Consider the following 24,292-nt stretch of genomic DNA (forward strand, 5'->3'; position numbering starts at 1 on the left):
ATTACAGTTTAACGTATGTACGTCGAAGGAATTCGGCTCGAGAAGTAGTAGCCAGCTGATTGCGGTAAATATAAAAAGAGCGTTGGTAAAAACATGCGGTGAATTTCTCGATGTAAACGGCCGAAACGCTACGCGTCCCTTGAAACGATCCCGAGGAGAAATCCGAGGCGTCGTCCGCGTGAACTTTTTCAGGGAAATGGTTCCCGATCTTCTAACTCGCGATGCAAATATCGCGCAATCCATTCTGAGAATATCCCGCGCGCTTATCACGGCTGCTCACCCAGGATTCATAGAAGATCGATGCGACTTATTTTCACATTCGCCATCGTCATTCTCCCATTCACTTAATGAATAAATATAATCCAAATGTATGTGTGTGTGATTATGTGTGTGTGTGTGTGTGTATGTGTGTGTGTGCGCGCGCGCGTGTGTGTGTGTGTATATATATGCACGTATAAATTCGGGCGCGATTATCTATACTTATCTCACTTCAAGCCATTCATAACCAGTTCACGACGACGCTACCTCACATCGTAATGCAAATGAGAGACGCGAACGAAAAACAAAACAATCAAATTCTTAACTTCTTTCTCATCCCGCCGTTGTAAATTTGTAACCACCTCGCGATGCACACTTTTCTGTTGTGGAAATATTTTCCGAACACGAATATAGCAGACACTCGCGGACAGGCTCGTTCATAAGTCCTTGGATCGAGGGTTAAAGTTCGCGACTCGCGCCAGCCATTCAATCTCTCTCTCTCTCTCTCTCTCTCTCTCTCTCTCTCTCTCTCTCTCACTTTCTACGTGCGCGCGATTGATTCATCGACTAACGAAGCCGGACGTTTCTCAAATGCTAGCTTACCTGCGCCGGGCATAGTCATGATCAATTCCTGATGAAGTGCGAGGCCACCACCCGCAGACAGACTGGAGCCCAAATTCACACCCAGCACTCCGTGCTCCTTCTCGTACCGCTTCAAATCCGGCGCATCCTTCACTCCTGCGAGCACCAGGCAGCAGGGAGGATAAGAAGCGGAAAAAGAGAAAGAAAATACGAGCCGCTTCAGTTCTCTTCCGATACGTTTCTTTCTTTTTTTCTCGCTTTCTGCCTGTCTCTCTACTCTACTCTACTCTCTCTTATTCCCTTCACTTTTTCTTCGCCGGGCTTCCTCGTGCTCCACGCACATCTCCCCACACGCGTCCGCTCTACGTAGTTTAAATTTGTATAGGAGCAGAAGCTGGCCGAGGGGCGTACGGATCACTTAGCGAGGAGGTGCGAGAATCGTCACCGTACTTCGGCTTCTAGGCGAGCAAACACATGTCTCGATTTTCCACATGCACACGTACACACGCAGATATACACTTACACGGTCACATGAGCACATATGCATGATGTGTGTGGATGTGATTGTATGTGTATGTAGCCTCATGTGCACATGTATGTATAACTTTGCGTGTGTATATGTGAATGTTGAACTCGCACGTGTGTGTGTATGTTGCGAAGGGTCGCCATGTCAGACCAACATCCACATTTCTCGGACCGTGTGCCTGATCGCGGCGGTATCGCACGTCGTTGTGCATTGTCGAAGGTGCTTACGTAATGAGGTAAACTAGTTTAGTCAGGTAGACCCGTTCGCGACGCAGAAGATGCGTCTGCTTGTCGCGAGCGAGCGAGAAGAGGAGTGCCGATAAAAAAAAATGTCTGCCCGCCTACGCTCCGAGAATCGCCCTATTCGTGCGAGATACAGGCGAATGTAAAAAAGTTTGAAACGACGAGACGGCTTATCTAAAACTGCCGTTTGTTAGACGCGCGCATTTGCAAGCACGAGGAATTTCATATAAAGTTGAGCGCTCGGCGCAAAAGCTCCCGCCGCGCCGATCGCACGGAGGTATTTTCAATTTCTACGATTGTGAATTTCGACGAGCCAACGTCGAATTCTCCGGTGAGACGCGCGCTGTTATTTCCCATCAAATTAGATAAATTGAATGAAAAAAGTTTCCGAGAAGTCCGTTCGTTTTGCAAGGTGTGCTCGAAAGCATTTGTTATTTCTCGACCGTTCTCTATTTAATCTACTTGATTGCGTTAATTATTAACAATAAACGAGCGCAGAGGCTAAATATCGTACAATTATGTCCATATGCAACATAATTGATGAAGTTAAAATTTTTATTTGTTCCATTCGCTCGTAATTACGGAGCCGTACAAATCCCCAGAATCGATACCGAATTATCGGACCACCGTGTAGCGAGGCTTCGCCGCTGAACGGAATACCCGGTATGAATGAACTTTTTACGACAGGTCTTTATTCGTGTTTTAGTTTTACAGGCCCTGATGATTTTATTTGGATTTTAGTGACGTAGTAGCGACGGTGTCTACGGGTCCCTTTTATACTGCTAGATTTCGGTGAGAGTTCCTTTGATGTGTTCGTCGCGTATCCCTCCTTCTCCCCCTCGCCCCTTACGCCCCTTACGATGGCGAACTTTGTCTCATCGCACAGGAAAACTCGAAAAGTGGCTCGTATGCGATGTCGCGCGCAACTCAACTTATACCAGCTAATGGAAAAGGAACAATTCGCCCCGCCGATGCGTTTACCGTCCTCGCGCGTAATTACAGCCGCATTACTTCGAGGCCGTACCTTCCTTCTTCTTGTTAATGACTGAGAATGATTATTTAATCCCGCATTAATTGACCGGATTATCGGAAGTCTTAATCAAATTAAGACGGTAATTACTAAAGGATCGCTCCCGCGACGTGCAGCTAATTGTCCGTTCCGCGCGCGTGTATTTTTTCCTTTCCCTCTCCTTCTCTCACTCTCTCTCTCTCTCTCTCTCTCTCTCTCTCTCTCTCTCTCTCTCTCTCTCTCTGTGTGTGTGTGTGTGTATGTGTTACTCTCTCATCTAATATAGCGACGTAACTACTCGCCGCCAATTCGGTTCGATTCCGCAGTAATTCAGGATACGCGAGGAGGTGGCTGCGGCGACGGCAAAAAAAAAGAGGAAGAAATTTTGATAACACTCGGCCGCGTATTTATCGGCGTTCGAAAACTTCGTGATTGACAGTCCGCCACGCGCAGAAACGTCTGAATAATAAAGTCATAAATCACATTACTATCCGGAAATGTCGTGACAGACGTATTTATTCGCGTGTCACGAGCGCTCACGAGCGGCGGCGCCCGCCTTGTCTCAATGGATGGCACCGATGCGCACCAAATGCAATTAACGTATATCATAAAAAATTTTAACGGACGCGCACTTGAAGCGAGGCCGACGCGAAATTGTGTGCGCGGGTTCGAACGCGCGACCGCGCTCACCCGTTTCCGACGGCGGAACTTCGCATTTTCAATATCGCACTGCTTGAAGGGAGATAATTGAAGGCGGCGGTGGTCTCTCTTCGCGCGGTTGCCGATTGATCAGCCGTTATGTATATGTTTAATCGCATTCGACGGAAGATGGATCAGCGCGACTTATTAGCGCGATTAGCGATTAGCGCGACGAGAAGCTTGCGAGATTCATCGTAAGCGTTCGCGTGAACTCGCCCGTAATCACGTGCGAGCGCTGCGTGATCGACGCGAAACTTTGGGCAAAATCCCTCGCGTCGAAGGAGGGATTTCTTCAAATTATTTCAAAGTAAATCCCGCAAACCGCTTTAAAGGTTGAGTCTGTCCGACGATTGCGAGGGCGTTTTATCTAACAAGACCAAACGAAAGACGATGTTACAAGTTGCGAAAGATGACACGAGGATTTTTCAGAGATACGAACGGCCGGCCGGAAACGTTGCGAGACGCTGCCGCGGTCGGTCGCGACGAAAAGACACGAAGAATCGCGCGCGTGATCCTCTGGAGCCGTGTTAACGCGTGCGCCCAGTTCTTGTTTCACCCTGCAATATTCTGACTCTCTAAATCGTTCCTCAACTTCCCGCGTAATGTAATCAGTGTTGAGGTAATTAAGATCATCAAACTCGAGAAGCGGCTTTCTTGAGACCGAGGAGAAGCAAGACGCGCGTGCGTCACGTGTTGTTACCGACGCAACAACACGCTATTTTCTCCGCACGATTGTCTACTCTTAGTCTGTCCTTAGTGTGGATTTTTTTACTCCACTGACCTTTGGGAGAATTGAAATAGTCGCGTGAAGAGAGAGAAAAAGGATATTCCATATTCTGCAGCTCTGTTGGATACGATAATACGCGACGCGCGTCAGAAGTACATGTATCGTACATGGTATAAAAATCGAGCAACTCGTTAATTATCCAGACATAATCATTGTCTTATAATTAGGTTAGACATTTTACGGAAGTTTTGCGAATGTCGCCCCGCTTGCCGAAGGTGCGAAAAAATGCATCTCCTCTTGAACGAACACGAGAGAACGTTGATTGAAATGATCATTATTTTATAGCGAAAAACACAATATTAATTTGAATCCGCAGCCATTCGGTAAGATTATATTCATAGTGGATTAGCCGGGCGAAAGAGTCCCTACGCCAACCGGCGGACGATGGAAATCAAATTGATCAAGCATGGAATTCGCGAACTCGCACTCGGCAAATTTATATTTTATTGATAAGCATAATAAAAAATGTGGATTTATTGCGACACGCTCAGTAACAAAGCCGCATTAAAAAAAAATACCGCTTCGCGAAATTTCCCGATTGGTAGCATTTCAAACAAACGTCGCGAAGCCTAGTGCTCGCGTTTTTGGTAATAATTATTCGCCGGCCGCTCACAATAGGGCTGCTATTTATTTTATTAATTCGCACATTTCGCGCAGAAAGCGATCACAAGCTTCGCGAAGAACCTCGCCAGCGTCGCTAACGCTCGAGCCGCAGGTTTTTGCGCGCATTGTTTTCAGCACGATTATCGTCTCGCGATGATAAAAAAAGAGGAATTGACATTTCCCTTTGGGCGCTCGGCGTCGATGCCGGACGCTGCATCTTGTTCAATCTCGAATAAATAATTGTTCGTTCTTATACAGTGGTATCCGAAACCTGAAACGGAAATTTCAAACGATTCTTTAGCTCGCTGTTCGATTAATGAACGAATTTACGAAATTACTTTCGAGAAGCTTGTGGTACGCTGGCACAACAAGACGCAACGCCGAGGTAAGGATTAACGTCCGGGAAACGCTGGGTTTGGAATTCTGCAGCGAGTAAACGCGGCGACTAGCTCGCACTATAAAAACCGCGAAGAAACGTGCTTCTTATGGGACACCTGATGCTTGACAATGCTACTCGGCTCGTAGCTCTTTAAATCCAAGATTGAGGATATCAAACGGCAGAGTTAGCGCTGATTCCGCATTGATATTATGCCGTCGCATTTCTCACCCCCGTTGCACGCTCGTTCGAATATGCGGGACCGAGCTGAACTCGCGAAAGTTGTCGACGTCGTTTTAGCGTTTGTTTCGGGAATTACGGAAACGTTGTGACGTGATTGTGTAATAATACGAAGCGCACCAACGGATGAATGAATTGAAGATATCCTCGTTACGGCAACATTGATCGTGATTAAAGGACGTTATACTACTATTCGATCCGATAGCTTCTCGCAGTCTGTAATTTAGAGAATATAACTCGACGATTCGATCGTCTTCCAGCGTGTGGACGATGGAGCTCGCGTTGAAGGTGATCAAGTGTGCAAGTGCCAGCTCGTCCGATCTCGCAATCCGATCAAATCGCGCTCGACACCTTCTTCACGCCAATCTTCTTTAAGTATCAGTTAGAAATACACGACGGGATATACAAAAATGACCAGTGCAAAGTTGAACGCGCGGCGTGCGCGATGGCGACAGCAGACAGAGCATCAGTAGCTACCGTGACTCGAGGAAAGCCCTCGTCGAGAAAGCGCTCGCGCAAGTATGTTTGTATTATCTGCGCGTATCGTTGAGGTAACAATCTAAAAATCACACCGAGGACAGCCGCACAATAAGAGATATTTGGTAGGTCCGAGTGTGTAAGTGTATATGTGTGCAGTCAAGAAGGGTGAAGGGTGACAGAATCCACTCGCAACCGACGCTCGCGCTTTGGGTTTACCATGTTTCGCTGCCAATCCAAGAAATAACGAAATACAGGCTGTTTATTTAGCGGAAACGTTTAGTCCATAGAACCCTCGCGCGAAACGCAGCGACGGGAATCGATGAGTTTCGCGGGTCTCTCGGCCAGCTCCGGGCTATCAACCCCTGTCGTACAGTGAGTTACTTCGGTGAGGTACTCGGTAGGCCGATTCGATGGTGCTCTCTCTCTCTCTCTCTCTCTCTCTCTCTCTCTCTCTCTCTCTCTCTCTCTCTCTCTCTCTCTCTCTCTCTCTCTCTCTCTCTCTCTCTGTTATCGTTGAAACGCGCACTGATGAGATGACAGTGTGTACGGTACTTACCGGAAATACCGTGTACGGAACCGCCAGCGGTGATATTGTTGAGCATGCCGCTCACGGGGAGCGTAGCTCCGATACAGCACGCGGAAGCGGAAATCCGCGCCACACCGCGAGCACCTCACCCCCGTGAGCTCGAGGAACCACGGAAAAATAAGGAAACTAGGACTGGCGGCGACGGACGCGCGAACGCACGGTCTCTCCGTGGATCAGAGTATATCAGAGTCTACAGGCGAGCCTGAGGAACGGCCCGTGCCCCAGGAAGGCAAACAGCCGACTGGCCGACTGCCATATGCGAACACCCCCACTCACGGCTGCTTTAGCGGGAGTGACGACGTCTCGCTCGTGTGTACGCTCTCACCAGCGGTCTCTCGTTCGCACTCCCGGCTCGCGAGGGTCCCTACTCCGTCGCGTTCTCCGCGTTGTGGGCGTGATATTAAATCGCTCCTATCCTTCAGGTACAGGTACTGAACCTGGAATCAGGAAGGTAGCTAGCCGTTCGTGGTACCTTCCTCCGAAATCGCGATCAAGATTTTCTTTTCTTTCGCTGCCGACGAGGAGGGCGAGGAGGGCACTAATTAGCTGCAGATTACCGAAAATTTGTCGCTCATTTGACAGTCGATGATGGCGCTTGACGACGATTGGAACGGCGATCGAGATGATGCGCAAATGTGAGTGTTGGTTGCTATCTCACGGTGAACCTAACCTAACCTAACCCTGAGCAATTCCCGGGGGGAAATTGTTGCTTTAGATTCAAGTTGCTTAAGATTCCTCCGTTTCCTTCGGGCGGAAGACTCGGTCGAATCCTCGTCAGAAATTATCCCTGACTAGCGCATCCCTTCCGCCGTCCTATATAACGGCGATCGCGAAGACGCGATACGCGTAACTGCGCGAACACGCGTCTGTCTGTAGGGTCACGCGAGTGCACGCTCCTCCAGGAGGACAGGAGCGACACGGTAAGCCGGGACCTCGGGCGCGAAAACGACGAAAGAAATCGGGGATGAAAAGAGGCGCCGGGCGCGTTATAAGGTGGCAGGCAGGTGGAGATGGACGGAGGAAACGACAAGAGAGGAAGAACCAGAACTCAGGCCCAGCGGGTACTACCATCGGATTTTCAGTCGCCGGGCCGCGGTGGTTGGCAGCTGTACGAGGGTTGCCTATATCCCGAGGTAAACTCTATCCAGGTTACCGTCTCTCTCTCCCTCTCCCTCTCTCTCGTTGTCTCCCTCGCCGTCTCCGCTTTGTGGTAGGCGGTAACCACCGCCAACGCAGCTCCAATGAGCGAGTTGCCCGCCCTCGGGATGCCCCACTAGTTTTCGCACGGCGGAGATTTATTGAAATTTTATTTTTATGGCCGGCAAGCGCGCGCTGGTGCGCGCCGCTCGCAGAGTCGCGGGGGTGAGAAGGGGTGTGCGAGCAGACGGCCGGCCGAAGGCGAAGAGAGAGCCCTCTTCTTCTCATTTCCTCCGCCTTTCTTCCACCCCCGCTCTCTTCATCCCCTTCTGCCGTCGCCCTCCCTCCTCGTCCCGGTCCCGTCAGTCTGTCTCCATCCCTGTCGTCCTTGCCGCTTCGCATCGCTACCCTTGTCGTCCTCTCTCGCCAATACTCTCTCCTCTCACCCTCGCACCCTCGTGCGCGCGCTGTCTCGCTCGCTCACTCGCGCCCGCGCTCTCTGGAATCGCGCTTGCTCGCGATCTCACTTTCTCATTGCGGCCCGCCTTATTCGCTACGTCCTTTTAATTCAATAGCTACCTCTTTTTATAACGCGGCAGCCTGTGCAGCGGGAACGGAAATCGCGGTAGAGCCTGACGCGCGCCGGCTGACTCGCACTGACCAGCACTGGCGATTTCGCGATGGCGTGCGATGCCGAAATCGCGAGCGCGCGGTTCTACCTCATTTGCGACCAGCGTAAAAGATACGTGATCCGCCAGCCGATCCACCTGCAGTCTTCATAATCACGGGATATCGTCGTATATATAGGATAGTTCGCGATATGTCAGATTCGCTCGCGACAAATCGATCCTTGGATCCTTGTGCATGTACACACACGCACTCACGCACCCTTGCAGAATATATCTCGCGCCGTCGCAGCCCGCGGTACTGCGATTTCACGAGAAATTGCGATCTCACGAGAAATGAAGCCCATCATTAATTCGCGCGGTAATGCATCACGGCTATATCGGACACACGTGTGTGGTCGATCGCGCTTGCACACAGCGCGTGACCGGCGCCAGATTCGAACGATCTTGGAGAATTTTCAGGAGCACCGAAGCGATGTTTCACGTCGCGCAGAACGGGCTGTCGCATTTAAAACTGCGCCTCGATTTTCCGGGAATACAGATACCATTTCGGTATCTATAATATTAAACGATTAATCTTCTCTCTCTCTCTCTCTCTCTCTCTCTCTCCCTCTCTCCCTCTCTCCCTCTGTCCCTCCCTCTCTCTCTCTCTCTCTCTCTCTCTCTCTCTCTCTCTCTCTCTCTCTCTCTCTCTCTCTCTCTCTGTATGTGTGTGTGCAATATGCGCTAGTTGCGTAAATACTTGCTGCAGTTCCATCGCAGTTGTCGCTATCGCACAAACGGATTTGGGCTACTGCTGCCGCTTTTAGTGCACTTAATTATTAACATCACACGAATTGGTGTATAGAGTATTCCACTCGCGCACCGTGTCGAATTTCGACGACGGATACTTTGACGAATTTCGAAGTCGCTCAGTTATTCGCACGAGCGTCATTTCGCAGCAATTGCCGTGCGCCGTTTGCATTAACAATTTGTAAATAACGGTCTTATCAAGGCGTTAAATCGATAGCGCGTTGCAGCTAGCTCGTTGCTCTAGCGCGACGGCTGTTGCTCGTAATATATAACACGGTGAAATTTCCAAATACGCCGTTCACTTGCCAAACTGTATTACTTGCGCGGAATGATGTCGAGGCTATACGAGAGCCACGTCGTCGTAGCTCGTTTTCACAAAAAGATCAGTCGCGAATCGAAAGGCGTCGTGTAAAGTGTGTAATTTCAGGAAGCTTAACTTTTTATGTAACTTCTTCCTTCTCTCATCTTCTCAACTGGGTCAATGTACATATTGCAGATCCGAGCGTGTTACTCCGACGCGCAGAAGCATGTGATTGGCTGAATTTTTTTTTACGTTTCTTTTTTTAACGTCTTAAATCACGTCATTTAATTCATATAGACATTACTTTGCACATAGAGACGTATCAAATTGACGCGATTCAAAACGACGAAGTAACATGCGAGTGAAAGCTTGCAGCCAACTGCACGCTTATAAGTGATCCAAGATAACACGCTTGGATTTACAATGCAACTGTCAATGACTGATTCAGCAACTCGGATATATAAATATAGCAGAGCGGCGCACAAAGCGGTGCCAATGAGAGACGCATCTGATGAGAGATATCGCGCGCTCCGGAGCACGGCGGAGTTATGAAAGCTGTAATAAGTTTACTTATTCCGTAACGCGCGATGTAAGTTCAGGTCGGACGTGCACAAACGAGACAAGTTGCGTCTCGCGCGAAAGGGGGACACGCAGGCAGATGTCGAAGATATTTAATAAACACGGTGCGCCGCCGTTCCAGACTTACACATTCCTCCGTTAATTTGGGAATAATTGACAACGGGTGGGTTAATATTTTCCACGTGTGTGCCTCGTGTCTTTTAATTAGCTACGTATCGCCGAAGGGAGATATACAACCCGCTTACCTACGACGGTAATCAACGTTCAATTTTTCATTTCCCTTCCAGCGACGTTCTCGGCGTATTCGTGCATAAAATATCCGTCGCGGTGGGTCTGAGAGACCGCGTCGGTCCGTGTGGTCTCTAAGCTGAGACGAACGGAATTTCAAGCGGTAGCCTTATTATGGGCGAAACGTACGTTTCCGATTTAGCGGAACGGTCGGTTTTATTTGGTTATTGTTATTAGCATACAAATTGTCTGCTCGTGCGATCGGCACGACGACGACGAGGAGGGGGACGCACAACGTGGCGTACAATAATGCATTCGCGCAACGCCGCTCTTCGCCGTTCTCCGAGCGTTCGGAAGGAAAACCACGAAATGGGCGGGGACACGATTTTTAATTACGCTTTTCAAATGACGCGTCGGCGACTGGTGCGGACTTATTTTTCATTCATTTGCGTCATATCCAACGCACTAATGAGCGCAGACTCGAGCGAGCGCTCGAAAACATCGTAGTCGGCATATGCAAATACACGGCTAATTGGATTAAAGATAATTAATGTCGCTGGACCGAGTATTCGATCACAGGCCGTCCCCGAGAAATTTCGACAATATTCGCTAACACAATATGAGCGATGTAACCTGTGTTACCTGTGTTAGTGGCGATGATCGTTGCATGTAATTACAAAAATACCGTGGAATCTCTGGCATAATGAAATAGATATCGTGCGGTATGCGCTGATCGCCCGTACGGAATTCTCAGTCGCGGCATACTTCAAATGTATCACCGTTTGCGGTTTTCATTTTCGATCATAGTTTGGACGACAAGATTGCTGCCGATCGGCATCGGCTCATTATTAACTGCGAATATCGTCGCAAGTTAATCCAACATTTTCCACATCGTACTTCCGTATCCACGTTCCGTGCGAATCTCGACTGTATTCCGAGGAATAGTCTCTTTTTAAATTACGGAACAGTTGGAACGCAGTTCGTTAGAATTCCAGGGATTTCTTTAGCAATATTTCACGGGAGGGGGATGTGTCATGCTGTTTCTGTAATAAACCGTTTTACATAAGATAATTATTAACGTTAAGCGTTATTACCGTAATCAGCCCTCTCGTCTAGCTAACGAATATAATAGGCGAGTACTTAATTATACACATCTCTCTTGCTCTCTTTCTCTCTCTCTCTCTCTCTCTCTCTCTCTCTCTCTCTCTGCAAAGTAACAGATATATATAAGTTTATTCGATGTCAAATCAAAGAATAAAAACGGGTGTAGATATTGAATGGTCGATAATGTCGTCGAACGACATTACTCATTCGTAGCCGTGTGAAATAAAAAGCTCCATGTAAAAAATGAATTCAATGTTGATAAGAATAGTCTCGATTGGAATCGTTGTGTGAAATTGTCGAAAGTCGTCGGCGACAATAATATGCGCGGTCCGATACGCCAGCGTGGTTGACAGAAATTCAACAAAGCGACTATTTTTTGGCGCATTGTTAGGGAACGGGGAAATGACGTCTACAGCACTCGTAAACCGAAAATGTATTCGGTAGGCAGGTATGTGCTCTCTCTCTCTCTCTCTCTCTCTCTCTCTCTCTCTCTCTCTCCTGCACGATCGATTTTAAACAGACGAGACGAACAGCGGCAAATTGACAATGTGTCGAATGCAGACAACCAATGCCTCTGGCTAAAACTACCCTGCCGCGCGACGAAACCGAGGTCCTTTCTGTGAACGTATCGTGCGCTTCGTTGCTGCATTGCATCTCGCGTAGAGTTGCAGCACATCCTTCAAGATCATTCACTGCGTTTCTAACGAGAATTATCGAACTAACCGAGGGTCGCACAAAATGAATATATTAAAAAAGACAAAGAGCAACATTAACTAAAATTTACATCGTACAGCGCGTGTAAGCCGGTTTAATAAATAATTACCCGGTGTGTCTCATTAAATTAGGCGATTGGATGACATTGTCGTCAACCGATCGACATGCTGTCAGTACTTGGCTTGATAGACAATATCGACTCGGTATATTGTATATCGCATACAAGCCAATAATGGATATAAAGCCACGTCTATAGTATGCCGATCGCTTGTCGGTCGACTCGGTGGATACGCGTCTTTGCAAGCGACATAATGATCAAAGTAATCAAAGTGTCTAATTTATCTCTCTTGCTTAGACGACGACACAACTTCGCGCAATTTTTATATTTTTCTCATATATATATGTATATATGTAATTTTTTATTATTGTTTAGCGTTCACTTATTCATCTATTTATTTATTCATCGCTTAATTAAACATAAAACGGCTTGAAAAATACATTAATGAACGAATCGCATGCAACAGTCATTATAGTTTCACCGCCCATCGCAGGCCTATGGATGAGTGGGGAAAGGAGACTGCCGTGCACGGAAGGGTCGCGCGCTACACTTTTCTTTTTCCATCGAGGGTATGCCGTTCATTCCGCGAAACGCGGACTCTCCCCGTCGGGCTCGCGGTCGCATCTGATATGCGAGCGAATTTTTGTCGCGCCGAATAATTCCGCTCGACCGAACGTCGGCTCTCGTCCGCGTCGAACGACGCCACCGGCTGTCGAGTCCCCTCTCCCCTCTCCCCTCCCCTTCCCCCCCGCCTCCATTGTTGGCCCTTCACCCTGCCCTCCAACTCTGCCGACGCAAGTAATACCACTTTCGAGTCGCACGGTGCGCGCCTCGCCCGCTCCAATTGGAACATCGCGCACGGGCAACAGGCGACACACAGGTAGACAGGAATTTCTGATATTACATACCAGAAGCCGGAATGCCCCCATAACGATCCCGGGGGAGTGTACAAGGTTCTCCACATACGCCAGACATATTCCGCGACTCGCACGCACGCCTCTCGCTCCAGTCACAGTGTCGTCTCCCGTTTGCTGCAAACCGCCATGCCGCCCTTCTCCTCCTTTTCCTCTCTTTTTCCTTCAACCTCGCCCTCTTCCGTCCTTCTCCTCTCCCTTCGCCTCGCAGCCGCCCTCGCCCTCGCCCTCGCCCTCGCTCTCGCCCACCCTTCGCGCTCCCTTTCGCTCCGTCTCTCGTTCCGTCCTCGTCGGACACGAACGAGCCCTCCCTCCCAGTTTCCACCGGTTACGGTCGTTTCGGAGTTCTTCAGCGGCGGCAAAGTACTTCAATAACGACCCTTTTCTATCGGAAAATCAAAACTTTTTTGTCGTTCCCGGCAAGTGCTCGCGTTTTTCGATGCCCGGTCTAGACTCGCGCCATAATGCGCCATGGTGTAGCCCCCCGTCGTAGAAAAGTGTCGGGATCTGTTGCCTTCGCTCGAGATGTCTCGATGCGCCCCTCCTCCCCCCCTAAGCCTCCGCTAAGCAAGATTGTGCGCAAAATTGAAAATTTCGCCGCGACGACGATAACGCATATACGCCGTTGTCCGATATTCCACAATCGACGGCGCAGATATCTGCGTCGATATGTACACCCGGCTATATAACTAGGAGCTTAAAATGCGGAAGAAACGCACACACGCATCACATTTGAGCGAAAAACTTTGGCAGCCCCGACATGATCGCTCGCGCAAATGTTTCGCGTATCTATTAGCGATGAAATGCGAACAGGTCCTCGACTAGTTTCCCCCTCGCCCCGTCCTCTCCTATTAACAAATTTTCGCCGCAAATGGAACTTCGAGCATCAGAATGCCGTAAATGAGCCGACCGGCTGGAAAAGTGATGCCGACTAATGAGTAAAAATGAATGAGAATAAAATTCACTTATAACCGTCATATGGCGCGTAGTTATATTCCGTCGCGACGTGGAATTTTTAGTTTTTATCTACGGCATATGTCACAAAGAAGTACCGCGATAAAGTGGCTGGATTTTTTATTAAATACTTCGGGGGGCGGAGGGGGAAAGAGCGGAGCTTCTCGCGTTCGCCGAAATGCGGAAAATATGACTGGCGCTCGGGATCGCCGCGCCGCGCCGGCTCAAACGGTTCGCGTCGCGAGCATGGCCGCGGCGAGAACGAAACGTCGCGGACGCTTAGCCGCGCTCTGCGAATATGAACCATCTTCCTTTTCCTCTGTGGCGACGGAGAGGAAGGTGGGTTCTCGTAACCCCCGCCCCGACTCGGCGCAAATCACACGGACACGAATCGGTGTCGGCCGATCACGCCGGTGTTGGAGTGTTTTAAACGCGCGACATCTCCTCACTTGTCACGAAAATGGGCTGCATGTTGAGATAGGTCGTTCTGCGAGGGTTTAGTGCCTTCGTTAAGCCGTAAGCTTCATTCAATTTTCTCCAATTTGTGGCAATTTGTGCTTACAGCACCTACATGCTCTCACGTCCCCTCCGCACGCCCTGTCGGCGCACGCACGCGCGCTTACGTTTGTGAGAGAGATGGTCCTTTCCAACGAAATTCATTTTACGGATGCACTTACACTCTCGGGCTCCTCGATATTATTTTTACACCGGGCTTTCGTAACGAATCGACCCGTCTGGAGTGGATTACTGTCAGTTATCAAGGTTTATCCGACTGGCTACTCGTAACTTGCCGGCTGCAACGAGATATTACGATGTGTGGAGAAAAAGCGTAAGCTTCGTTTGATTGCGACGTAATCGCTGTAACTAATATCACGTAATTTGCGCTCGCGACTGACACTGGAATAAGAACCTTTATGGACAGTTAATTGGTGCGACTAGAAGACCGTCTAGCTCATCGATACGACAAATTGATCGTTCTGTCGGTCGGCCTGATTGAATTTATTGTTATTTTGAGTTTGCCTTTGTGACGAGACGAGACGAGACGAGACGAGACGAGACGAGACGAGACGAGACGAAACGAAACGACTCGAAATGTACTTTTAGAGCACGTAGTATATAAGTCTGCTTTGCATCGGCGAATGCACTAGGTGCACTGCGCGCACGGTGGTCACTTTATTTCCAGTGACGTCTTGACATCAGACGGATCGCTTGTACCTAGAATAATGTCGAAGATGCGGCGAAATGTATTTCGAAAATATATCTTGATATCTCAGCGCGTCTCTGAGACTTAAAGGAGTACCTCCTTGAACATTTCATCGAGTTACATCGTATGATTCGCTTATTCCTCCGAACCGACGGAACTCGATATGCTCCGAGGGCGTCTCGATTCTTCTTATATAAGCGATAAAACTAAATCCGATAAGATTCGATCGTTAATCCGTCGGTAAACATTTCAAATGATACACAGTAAGTATTGTATCATTTTGAGTGAGAGAGAGAGAGAGAGAGAGAGAGAGAGAGAGAGAGAGAGAGAGAGAGAGAGAGAGAGAGAGAGAGAGGGAGGAAGAGATATGTTGGGAGTTGAGAATGTCTGCCGAGTAAACTGAGAATCTCTCAACCGACTCATGTATCCCAAAGTAATTATTGCATTCTGTCGAGAGAGCTGTCGATACGCTCGCGATGAAAATTGTGCATTCAGCCATGCACCGCGTCATATAATAATTCGTAAAAGAAAAAGAATCTCCAATGAGAGTCAAGAGTTTGATCCTTCGCGCTCTCTAAAACTTTGCAATCGCTTTTCGTTTGGCGGACATTAAGCAGTTGTAGCGAACAAACAAGTATAGAGTGATCGTCGCGGTCGTTCGCTTTCCAACAATCTCGAAAACGAGTTTCGACCTTTCGACTCGCCCACACGCCTCGCTTACCGGTCCTGCTCCTCCATCTAATACCAAGGGTCACGCGAGTTCATCTTCCCGTGCACGGTCTCAATGATCCTTATCATCCGGATAGCGTAGCCGACGTAACGCATATGCGGATCATCCGGCTCGGTAGCTCGTAATAAATCCGCGCGCACCTCCAGGGTCTCGGTACTTTTCCGCGCCGGACTCGACGATTTCTCGCTGCGCGCGATCGCGAATTGCTGTTCGCGTGGTTAACCTTTGTTGCACAGGTACAGCTCTCTCTCTCTGAAGTACCATTCTGAAATTATTACATTCTAGTGGGGTAGATATTAGCTCCCGCGCACAGAATGTGCTTTCATTAGACGTTACCTTCGAGCGTTTCAATTTAGCGCGAAACCACCCCTCAGCCTCGTTCACAGGTCTATAATATCTAGCCAGGCACTTGCCGACTCTGTAGCATGCTTCATTTGGACGTCGATCGAGTTCCACCCATATCTCACATTCCTAGTACGGCTACCAACGAGTTACCGGCCGTTATCGGCGATGCCACATTTCTGCAAATATTTTGCCACTCGATACCGTCGGCTTTCGCCTAATTGCCGAACCGACGCGATACCCGAAGCGATCCCCGAATTTCAACGTCGATTTATCGCGTCTGCCTCGCTCCTTCTTCGTCCGAATAAGAGCGATACATTTCATCGTGTTTCGAGCCTAGTCTCGCCTCGATTCGCGTGGAATATACGTGTATACACGTCGCGTCGATGGGAGACGCGCGAGTGAGATTATTAATATTAATCAGAACCCGTGTAACGAGCGCTTTACGGCTCTGATGGGCGATTTCGACTCAGTGATTAATAGATTCGTTACGGTGGCAATGAGTCGACTTGATTTTTCTAAATTAGTCGATATTTATACACTATTTATCGCGCCCGCGTTGTTTCCCGACAGTGCCCGGGCGGGAGAGCGGGAGAGCGATTAATTCTGTGTCATAAATATTGCAAGAAGCTCGCCGAAGATATCGCGCGCGCGCGCGTTCTCTCACACTCGAGCATTCGGCCGCGCGTTGGCGCGTTGGCGCGTTGGCGCGTTGCTCGAATCGCTGAGGCGAATCTGCCGCAAAATTGACAGGCACGCGGCAATCTTACGTGTGCGTGCGCTTTTTTCGTACGCTTTAACTTTCGATAGGCCGCCGCTAAAGCTTAATCCACCTCGCGGAATTGGGGACAGGGGAGGAAACTCATGCCAGCGACTCTTTTTGTGTATACGTCCAAAGTTTAATTAGTTTTCAGAATGTATTGAGCACAGGGTGGTTAAGTTTAGTGCAAGTCGCAGTGGCGGGGCAATTTTACCGGGAGAAGTTTTTCAATTTTCTCGGCTCACGAACTTATCTGGAAAGCCTGGGGACGCGCCGCGACACTTTCTTCCTCGTTCGAGATTTGTTTATTGCTAGCCCCGGGGAAAGCTGGAACGATTGCCGCGACGAAACGTTAATGAAAGCGTGCGCGTCGGGAAAGCGGTTCGCGCGTGACTTTTCGCTACGCTCGTCAAAAATAACGGCGCGGGCGCACACAACGAGGCGTGACAAAACAAATCCGCGCTATATCCGTGCATCGCGGGTAAAATCACGGCTATTCTGTTTCGCTACGAAGTTTCGCAGATACGAAAATATATCTCACATGTATCTCACGTTCTGATATGCGATATCGTGCATTATTTCCATTCGCTCGCGCGTTTGAAAATTTCTGCATCCGCTCCATCTCTCTCTCCCTCCCGCCTTCTCTTCCTCCGCTCTCCCCCCCCTCCCCCGCCGGCCATCGTTCGTTCGTGAAGCGTAGTCGCGCGATTGCTTCGTTACCGCTCGCAATTACTGAAACTGACAGGGCATTTAAAAGGAAAGAATTCCCGCGTCTCTCACCAACGGCAATTTGTGATTTCTTCTAAGATAAAAATTTACAAGACCTCATTACATCGCGCGCTCACATCCCAAGGTCCGTCTTCTATTTTCGTGCCTTCTTTCCCACCGCTTCGCTCGAGTCCCTGCAACACCCCCTCCCCTCCCGGCCGCTCCATCCCATGCCTTTCCCCGCGCACAACCGCTCCTCTCGTATCTCCCCCTCACCTCTGCAGTCCTCTTTCTCTCTAACTGTGTCGAGACTTTGTTAATGGAAATTGATTACCGTAAGAAGGCGATATCTAAATCATGCCGTTCTCTCTCTCCTAGTCCGGCCGAAGTTTATCTCCCTTCGTCCATTGGAAACTCCACCGGCAACTTCTTACTGTGAGTATATTTTTATACATCTTTTTACCGACCGACTGTTTGCCGCCATAATAAGGTGAGACAGGTGCCAGGCTAGCTCGGCGAATTCTTGAATACATTATATATAAGCAGAGCGTGTTGTATATGCTGCGTAACGAACCACGTGATAATAAATAAGAATCTAGAATTCTCAAGTGGGATAAAATGCAAACATTTTATAAATTTAGTATTTGTCGAACGAAGTGCGTCGTACTTGCATGTCGTAAGGCATGTCGTTTTAAATTTTACGGGGAAATACGATCGATAAGAAAAAAATGTGCGGAAAGAGAGGCAGATAACGAAGCTATTGTAATTTTAGTGAAACAATGGTACCGCGAAAACAAGCGTTTAGAAGTAAATCAAGTGCTTGAAATTATTCTCCCTTTTCAGGCGGTTTTCGAGAGTTTTCTCCCACTTACTTCTTTTTATTTAAGGAGCGCTTAAGATCGGCAACATCACCGGCATAGACGCTTACCAGTAGCTGTTAAAATTACAAATAATTTTATAACTATTGGTAATTGCTTCTTAGATGTCAACGGCCCTGAGGCGGGGAGCGCGACTGTCTAATCTATGACCAGCAGGCGTGTGGGTGCAATAAAGAGAAGGTAAAGGGAAGTAAGTTAGAGGAAACTTCCAAAAATCGCTAGAAAGGTGAAAGTAATTCTGAGCACTGAAGTAGATTATCGATATTTATAGTCTCTCCGGCGAATCGCTGGATTCGGCTCTCTCTCTCTTTCTCTCTCTCTCTCTCTCTCTCTCTCTCTCTCTCTGCGTCTCTTTTTCCTTCCAGGATTAAAGCGAAACACATCAGTATGGATGGAGGAGTCGATTTTAAACTTGTCGCAAGTGGATTTAGCACCTTTCGCGGACTACGCAGCCGCCGGTGGCGGACGGCGAAGACGCCATGCAGGACGTTATCCGGCAAGTCGGCATGCTTGATCCTTTTTCGCAGTGAGCTCTGGACTTACTGCTAAAACGTGGCAAGATTTACTTCGGAACTTAAGTCCCGGCTAAAGATTTATTACCGCCCTTTCATATCTTCAAACTCTCTTCGCGCTATCCCGGCGAGTCGATGTAGTGTTCTGCATTCTGATGTTCCTCAGTTCCTGCGCCGGTAAACGTCTCTTCGTCGTTCCACGGCGAAAATACCGTCGCGCCGATTCTCGCGGCAAGATCCGGGAGTCGCGCCTTCGCGTGTCGGCGATCGTTGCAAAATCGTCCGCAAATAAGACACGCGTGACAGTCGTGACAGTAAGTAAGTAGGACAATCTCGTCGGGGTGAAGTTACAGTTGTTGCATTAAAGAAAAAAAAATTATTATTCAATATGGAGACCAAAGGCGAGAAAGTCTCCAAGTTCTTACCGATCGATCCCGTCCTTCGCGCAATCTGCGCGCTTTCGCGTGTGCCGCCGCTCTGCCGTCGTTTGTTAAATTCGGAATTCAACGCGACTATGCGATGGGTATCGCGCGGCTCCGGAATCGAGCGATCCGAAGAATTTTTGCCAAGAGAGAGCTCCATCGACAGAATTCGAAGGCTACCCCGCGAAAATCCACACGATCGGCAAAATAAAACATTTCCGTGGCCTCTCGCGCGTCCGCGCCCGCGTCCGCGCCCGCGCCCGCGCCCGCGCCCGCGCGTGTGTACGATACGTCCCGCTGTGTTTGGCTTTACGGGCACGTAAGTCACGCGTCAAGGGATGATTCCGTGTTGCGTGCGTTTCGGGGCAAACAATGGGGCCGACCCCAGGGCAGGGTGCGCCCCTGGCAAATACACAAGCCGGCACGCTAAACTTCTGTCCGTTCCGTTAATGCACTTTCGGTGCGCTCGGCTAGGCCAACAGATTTACGACGGCGCGTGCGGTCAGTCATTCTAGTTAATTGGAGCCGCGGGCGTGAAATGCTCACAAAGTCAAGTCAGAGGAAGCGGTTATCGGGCCAGAACGATTTGCCGGATCGCGCCGAGGTGCGTTCTCGGGGCGGCTCGCGCGCATGGGAAACAGCGAAACGTCACGTAGAGGGGCAGGAAGGGAGGAAGGCATCCATCGCGGCGACCGCGAGCAAATTAGACTGGCGATCGTGCGCTGGCGCGTCTCAGGTCTCACTTGCACGAGATTTTCGAGCCACGAGGGCTGTCCGTCGCAAGATGTCCATCGTGGCTATTCGCGGTGTCACTTCATTCGTGCTATTTGGGGAAACTGCGCGATATGGTAAACACACTCCTCTCTAGCGTGAAAAACCGCGGACGAGCTGACGAAAATATTCGATACGGGCTTCGGCCCGCATGCGAAAGTAATACGGCTAATTTCGCCCTGACGAGAAGTCGTTTCTGTATTCGCGAAATAAAACTGTTTCTCTCTCTCTCTCTCTCTCTCTCTCTCTCTCTCTCTCTCTCTCTTTGTGGAAATCGTTCCTTCCATCCACGGTAGTTGTCGTCGTAGTCGTTCGGTTTCGACGTGTGCGAGGTTCAAGCGTTGGGCAAGGTCGAATTCGCTCTACGTGCACCCTTGGTATTATAGGGAGGCGAGCTACCCCATTGGATTAGGTGACCCCATAGAGGGAAAAATGTAATATAAAAGGCTTACCGGCTAAGCTGTTAATATGTTGTACGCGAGGATGTGTCTGAGGTAGAAGTATGTATATATTACCACGGCCGTTCTCAAACATATGTCCCTCGTGATCGTGTTGATGCGGTGGATGGTTTTTGCGGCTAAGTCAGAACTTATTTGATTTCAGAGCGTTCGGTGGCCCTCGACTTTCCATTAGCGGGAGCAGTTTCCGCATCGCCACGATCGCGAGCGAACTTGGCGGATTTTGTTTACGGAGGAAAATAAAATCATGTTCCATATAATTCGCGCAAAAGATGCTCGAGTTATTTTTTGATCTTCGACTCGAATATCAAGTAACCAGTCAGGATTACCAGTCTGGGACGAATCGCGACGCGACGCGACGCGACGCGACAATGATTGAATCACGACTCATCAATGCTGGTTCAAATGAAGGAAATAAGTCACGTTAAGTTATAACGTTATCTTGCGCAAATAGCAATTGATCCGACTGGATTAGTCCTGCGGTGAGATCCTGCACTTTTCTTATTTTCAAAGTAGCACCGCTGTTCAACGTATGTTTACATGATTCCCCGAGTTTTTATATATTTGAAACCTTTACAAAATCCCAAGTTTGTGCGTGACAACGCTCTTCTCGGAAAACATGAATCACTTGTCACGTCGCGTACTCGCGATTCTAATCGCCGCAATCGTTAGCTACCGTTGCCTCAAGTTACAATTGAGAGGAGATGCGCGCGAATCGATAGAACTATAATTAAAATAAACCGACATTCGCACGAATTAATCATAATGGATAGTTTACACGTTTAGTGTAACAGACGTATCTCTCCAACATGCCGTACTTGTTGCACGGTTTATAAATTCTCCGCTATCATGTTTTCACGATTAAGCCCGCTAATTTGATTATCCCATTAGTCAACTATAACGTCACTCGCTGACTCTGTTTCGGGTTGTTAGAGCTCCAGCTCTGACAACGGTAACGTAAAAACTACGCTACAAAGTAAATGCGTAAGGAACGATGCGTTTGTCAGATATCGCACCGGGACGATACTGCCGTTTTGTCGTTTACGATCTCGTCGACAGGTACGAGACATATGAAAGATGCGTATCGTCCGTTTAAATAGAACAGACATTGCAACGAAGGGGTCGCGTCCGTGGCGCGCGGATAACACTTAATATATTTGCGTTTGTGAATTACGCCCCTCTGTGCGCCTGCGGCGGTAGGACGAGCGCGAGCAGGAAGAAGAGAGAGGACGAGCAGCCGGGCGGACGACGGCCACGTGGCGACACGTGGCCGAAAAATTAATTGAGACGTGAAATTTATTTGGAGCTCCCGAGTCGGAACCGATCAGCGTCTACGTCTCGATGAAGATCTCGCACCGGCCGACATCTTCCCGGAAAATGACGGACGCTTTCGGGTTCGAAATAATCACGCGGACGGAGCAAGATTGTCGTTTACGCTTGACATTCGTTGAGACTTTTACTCGTGTCCACTGGTTCGTAAAATAATGTTGTTTCGATGCGTCTATTTCTTTCCCTCTCTCACCTTCTCTTTCTCCTTCTCTCTCTCTCTCTCTCTCTCTCTCTCTCTCTCTCTCTCTCTCTCTCTCTCTCTCTCTCTCTCTCTCTGGCAACTTCTGCAGAAGAAACCTCCATGTGTGTCGTCTCTTCTTCGTCAAACTTTAACGTTATTTTGCGCGGAAGGTGATGGATGTTAACGGAGTTAGGTCATCGTGGGTTGAATTACGGAAGATTACACTCGGTTTGCCAGGGTACTGGCATTTTGGGCTGACTCACGAATCAAAGTGAGGTGATAATTAGCCCGCGTAAATACGCCGTTTTTTCGGGTGTTATTTTTCGATAATAAAATCAATAGCCCCGTTGGTCTTTTCGATAATATTAACACATTATTGCCGCCGAAAAGTGTTCGAAATCATCGCGACTTGGACTCAGTGCTCGTGTAGCTGCGTCACTTCATAATGTATAATACATAAATGGACGAGCGCTGTTTTGTCGGATCAGCGATTTTATGCGCGCCACTTCATCTCCAAGGCTACCGTTGCGTACACGACTAGTTCAGCCGTGTGAAAACACCTCGCAGCTCTGTCGGGCTCGATCGGCGCGAGCGATCGAACGCCAAGTGTGAAAACTGACATCGGACGAGCATCATCCCTCGATGTTCCGCCAATCTGACCTCCTTCGGGACTCGGAAATCGACCTCGCCCGTCGTCAAGGAGTCGACGCGGCCGAATTCGCCGTGTGAAAGTGGCCGACCGCGGATTTCGGCACGCGAGATTAATCGTTGCCCGATGCTGCGCTGTCATTGCGATTTTGATCTTAACGGGCGCGACCGGGCGAACGGGTGAGGCGTTATACACGAGCCCGCTCGATATAGGTAGCAATCCGGCAGTCTGCAGTTAATTTAGAGGCCATTTCCTCTGTAAATAGCCAATAAAAGCACGCTGTGCGCGCTCTCGCGCTCGCGCGCGCGCTCACGCAACATCGAGAGAAGGATGGGTCGAGAAGAGGAGGACCAGGGGGGCGGCTGCCGTAGAGAAGCTGGGGACCAGGGGGGTGGAGCGTGAGGGGAGAACGAAACGAAGGGGACGTCGAAGAGAGGGACGGGATGCGAGAGACGGGACGCAATATTATAAAATTTAATGTCTTGGTTTACGGGTCGCGGAGCCGGCTATAACCTCACCCCGATATTTACTGGGCAATCGCGGCGCTATATTGCACCTCCTGCCCCAACCCCCCCCCCCCCCGCCAGCTCGTTGTCGTCGTGATCCTCCTTCCCTAGGTGGCCCGATCGGTTCTCGATCTGTGCTCGATGGGCAGGTCCGGGAACGCGTCCTCGAAGCTTCGACGAGAATCAACGGAGCCCTGATCCTGTCGGCTCGTAATCGACCGCATTTGCGAGCGATACCTTCCGAAAATGTCGAGCTTCATGCGTGGAGAGAGGATTCGCGTATAATTCGTTGGGATAATTCGGCGCTTTTCTTTAATTTTCAACATCGAGCGACAACCGTTCCGTCCGCGCACGTCTTTTGATAGGTTAATTCGGGAACGGCGATACGACAATCGCGCGATAACGCGGAATTAGAAACAACTGGTTCGACTTTCGGCGTAAAAAATGTATCGAACTTGGTACAGCCAGGTCATTTATATACGAATCAATTCCGCCTCGTTTCGATGCGACTGCTTTCGTTTGCATCTTTCAGCGGTCACTCGAGCGTTGTTGGACGTGTAAAAATTTCACCGGCTCGTTCGTGTCCATGCGTGTATATATGTCTATGTGTGTGTGTGTGCGTCTAAGAGAGGAGACGCCGGACGCGTTCGATGGAAACGGAGGAACGTCATTGGTGATGGAAAATTGATCGCAAAAATACATCCACCATTCCCCGCGATAAAATTTATAACTACCTGCGCGCGCGTAGCAGCGGCGTTGGTCGCTCGCTTTTTCGACTTATACATTTTCCGCGACGACCCGTGTTATTTGTTTTCCAGGGTCGATGCCCAAAAGGACCGCGGCGCGACGGTATCGCGCACCCGTCACCGCTGGTATCGCGTACGCCCGCGCTCGCCCGCTCGCTCGCTCGCTTTAAATATATATTAATCGTTCCCAATCGTTTTATTTATAACGATGAAAAGCGGCGTCGCATTTTACGTTATCTCTCGCAGGACCTCCGATGATGACTGAATTCTCTTCCTCTCCCCTTTGCTCCCTCTCTCTTTC

The 24,292-nt window shown here is 49.2% G+C and overlaps 1 protein-coding gene across 1 annotated transcript in view; it reads right to left on the minus strand.

Moving 5' to 3' along the window:
• The window catches only part of otp (orthopedia homeobox), a 37,146-nt gene extending 30,447 nt beyond the window's left edge, over positions 1-6,699 (minus strand). The window contains exons 1-2 of the mRNA XM_011154540.3: positions 6,359-6,699; positions 862-996 (exon numbers count right to left, since the gene is read on the minus strand). Of these exons, the coding sequence (XP_011152842.2) occupies positions 862-996; positions 6,359-6,404 (181 nt within the window). The 5' untranslated portion in view covers positions 6,405-6,699. The remainder of the gene's footprint in view (positions 1-861; positions 997-6,358) is intronic.
• Between the last annotated feature and the right edge of the window lie 17,593 nt (positions 6,700-24,292).

This window comes from Harpegnathos saltator, unplaced genomic scaffold (assembly GCF_003227715.2).
Source record: "Harpegnathos saltator strain DR-91 unplaced genomic scaffold, Hsal_v8.6 scaffold275, whole genome shotgun sequence".
In the NCBI taxonomy this organism is placed as follows: Eukaryota; Metazoa; Arthropoda; class Insecta; order Hymenoptera; family Formicidae; genus Harpegnathos; species Harpegnathos saltator.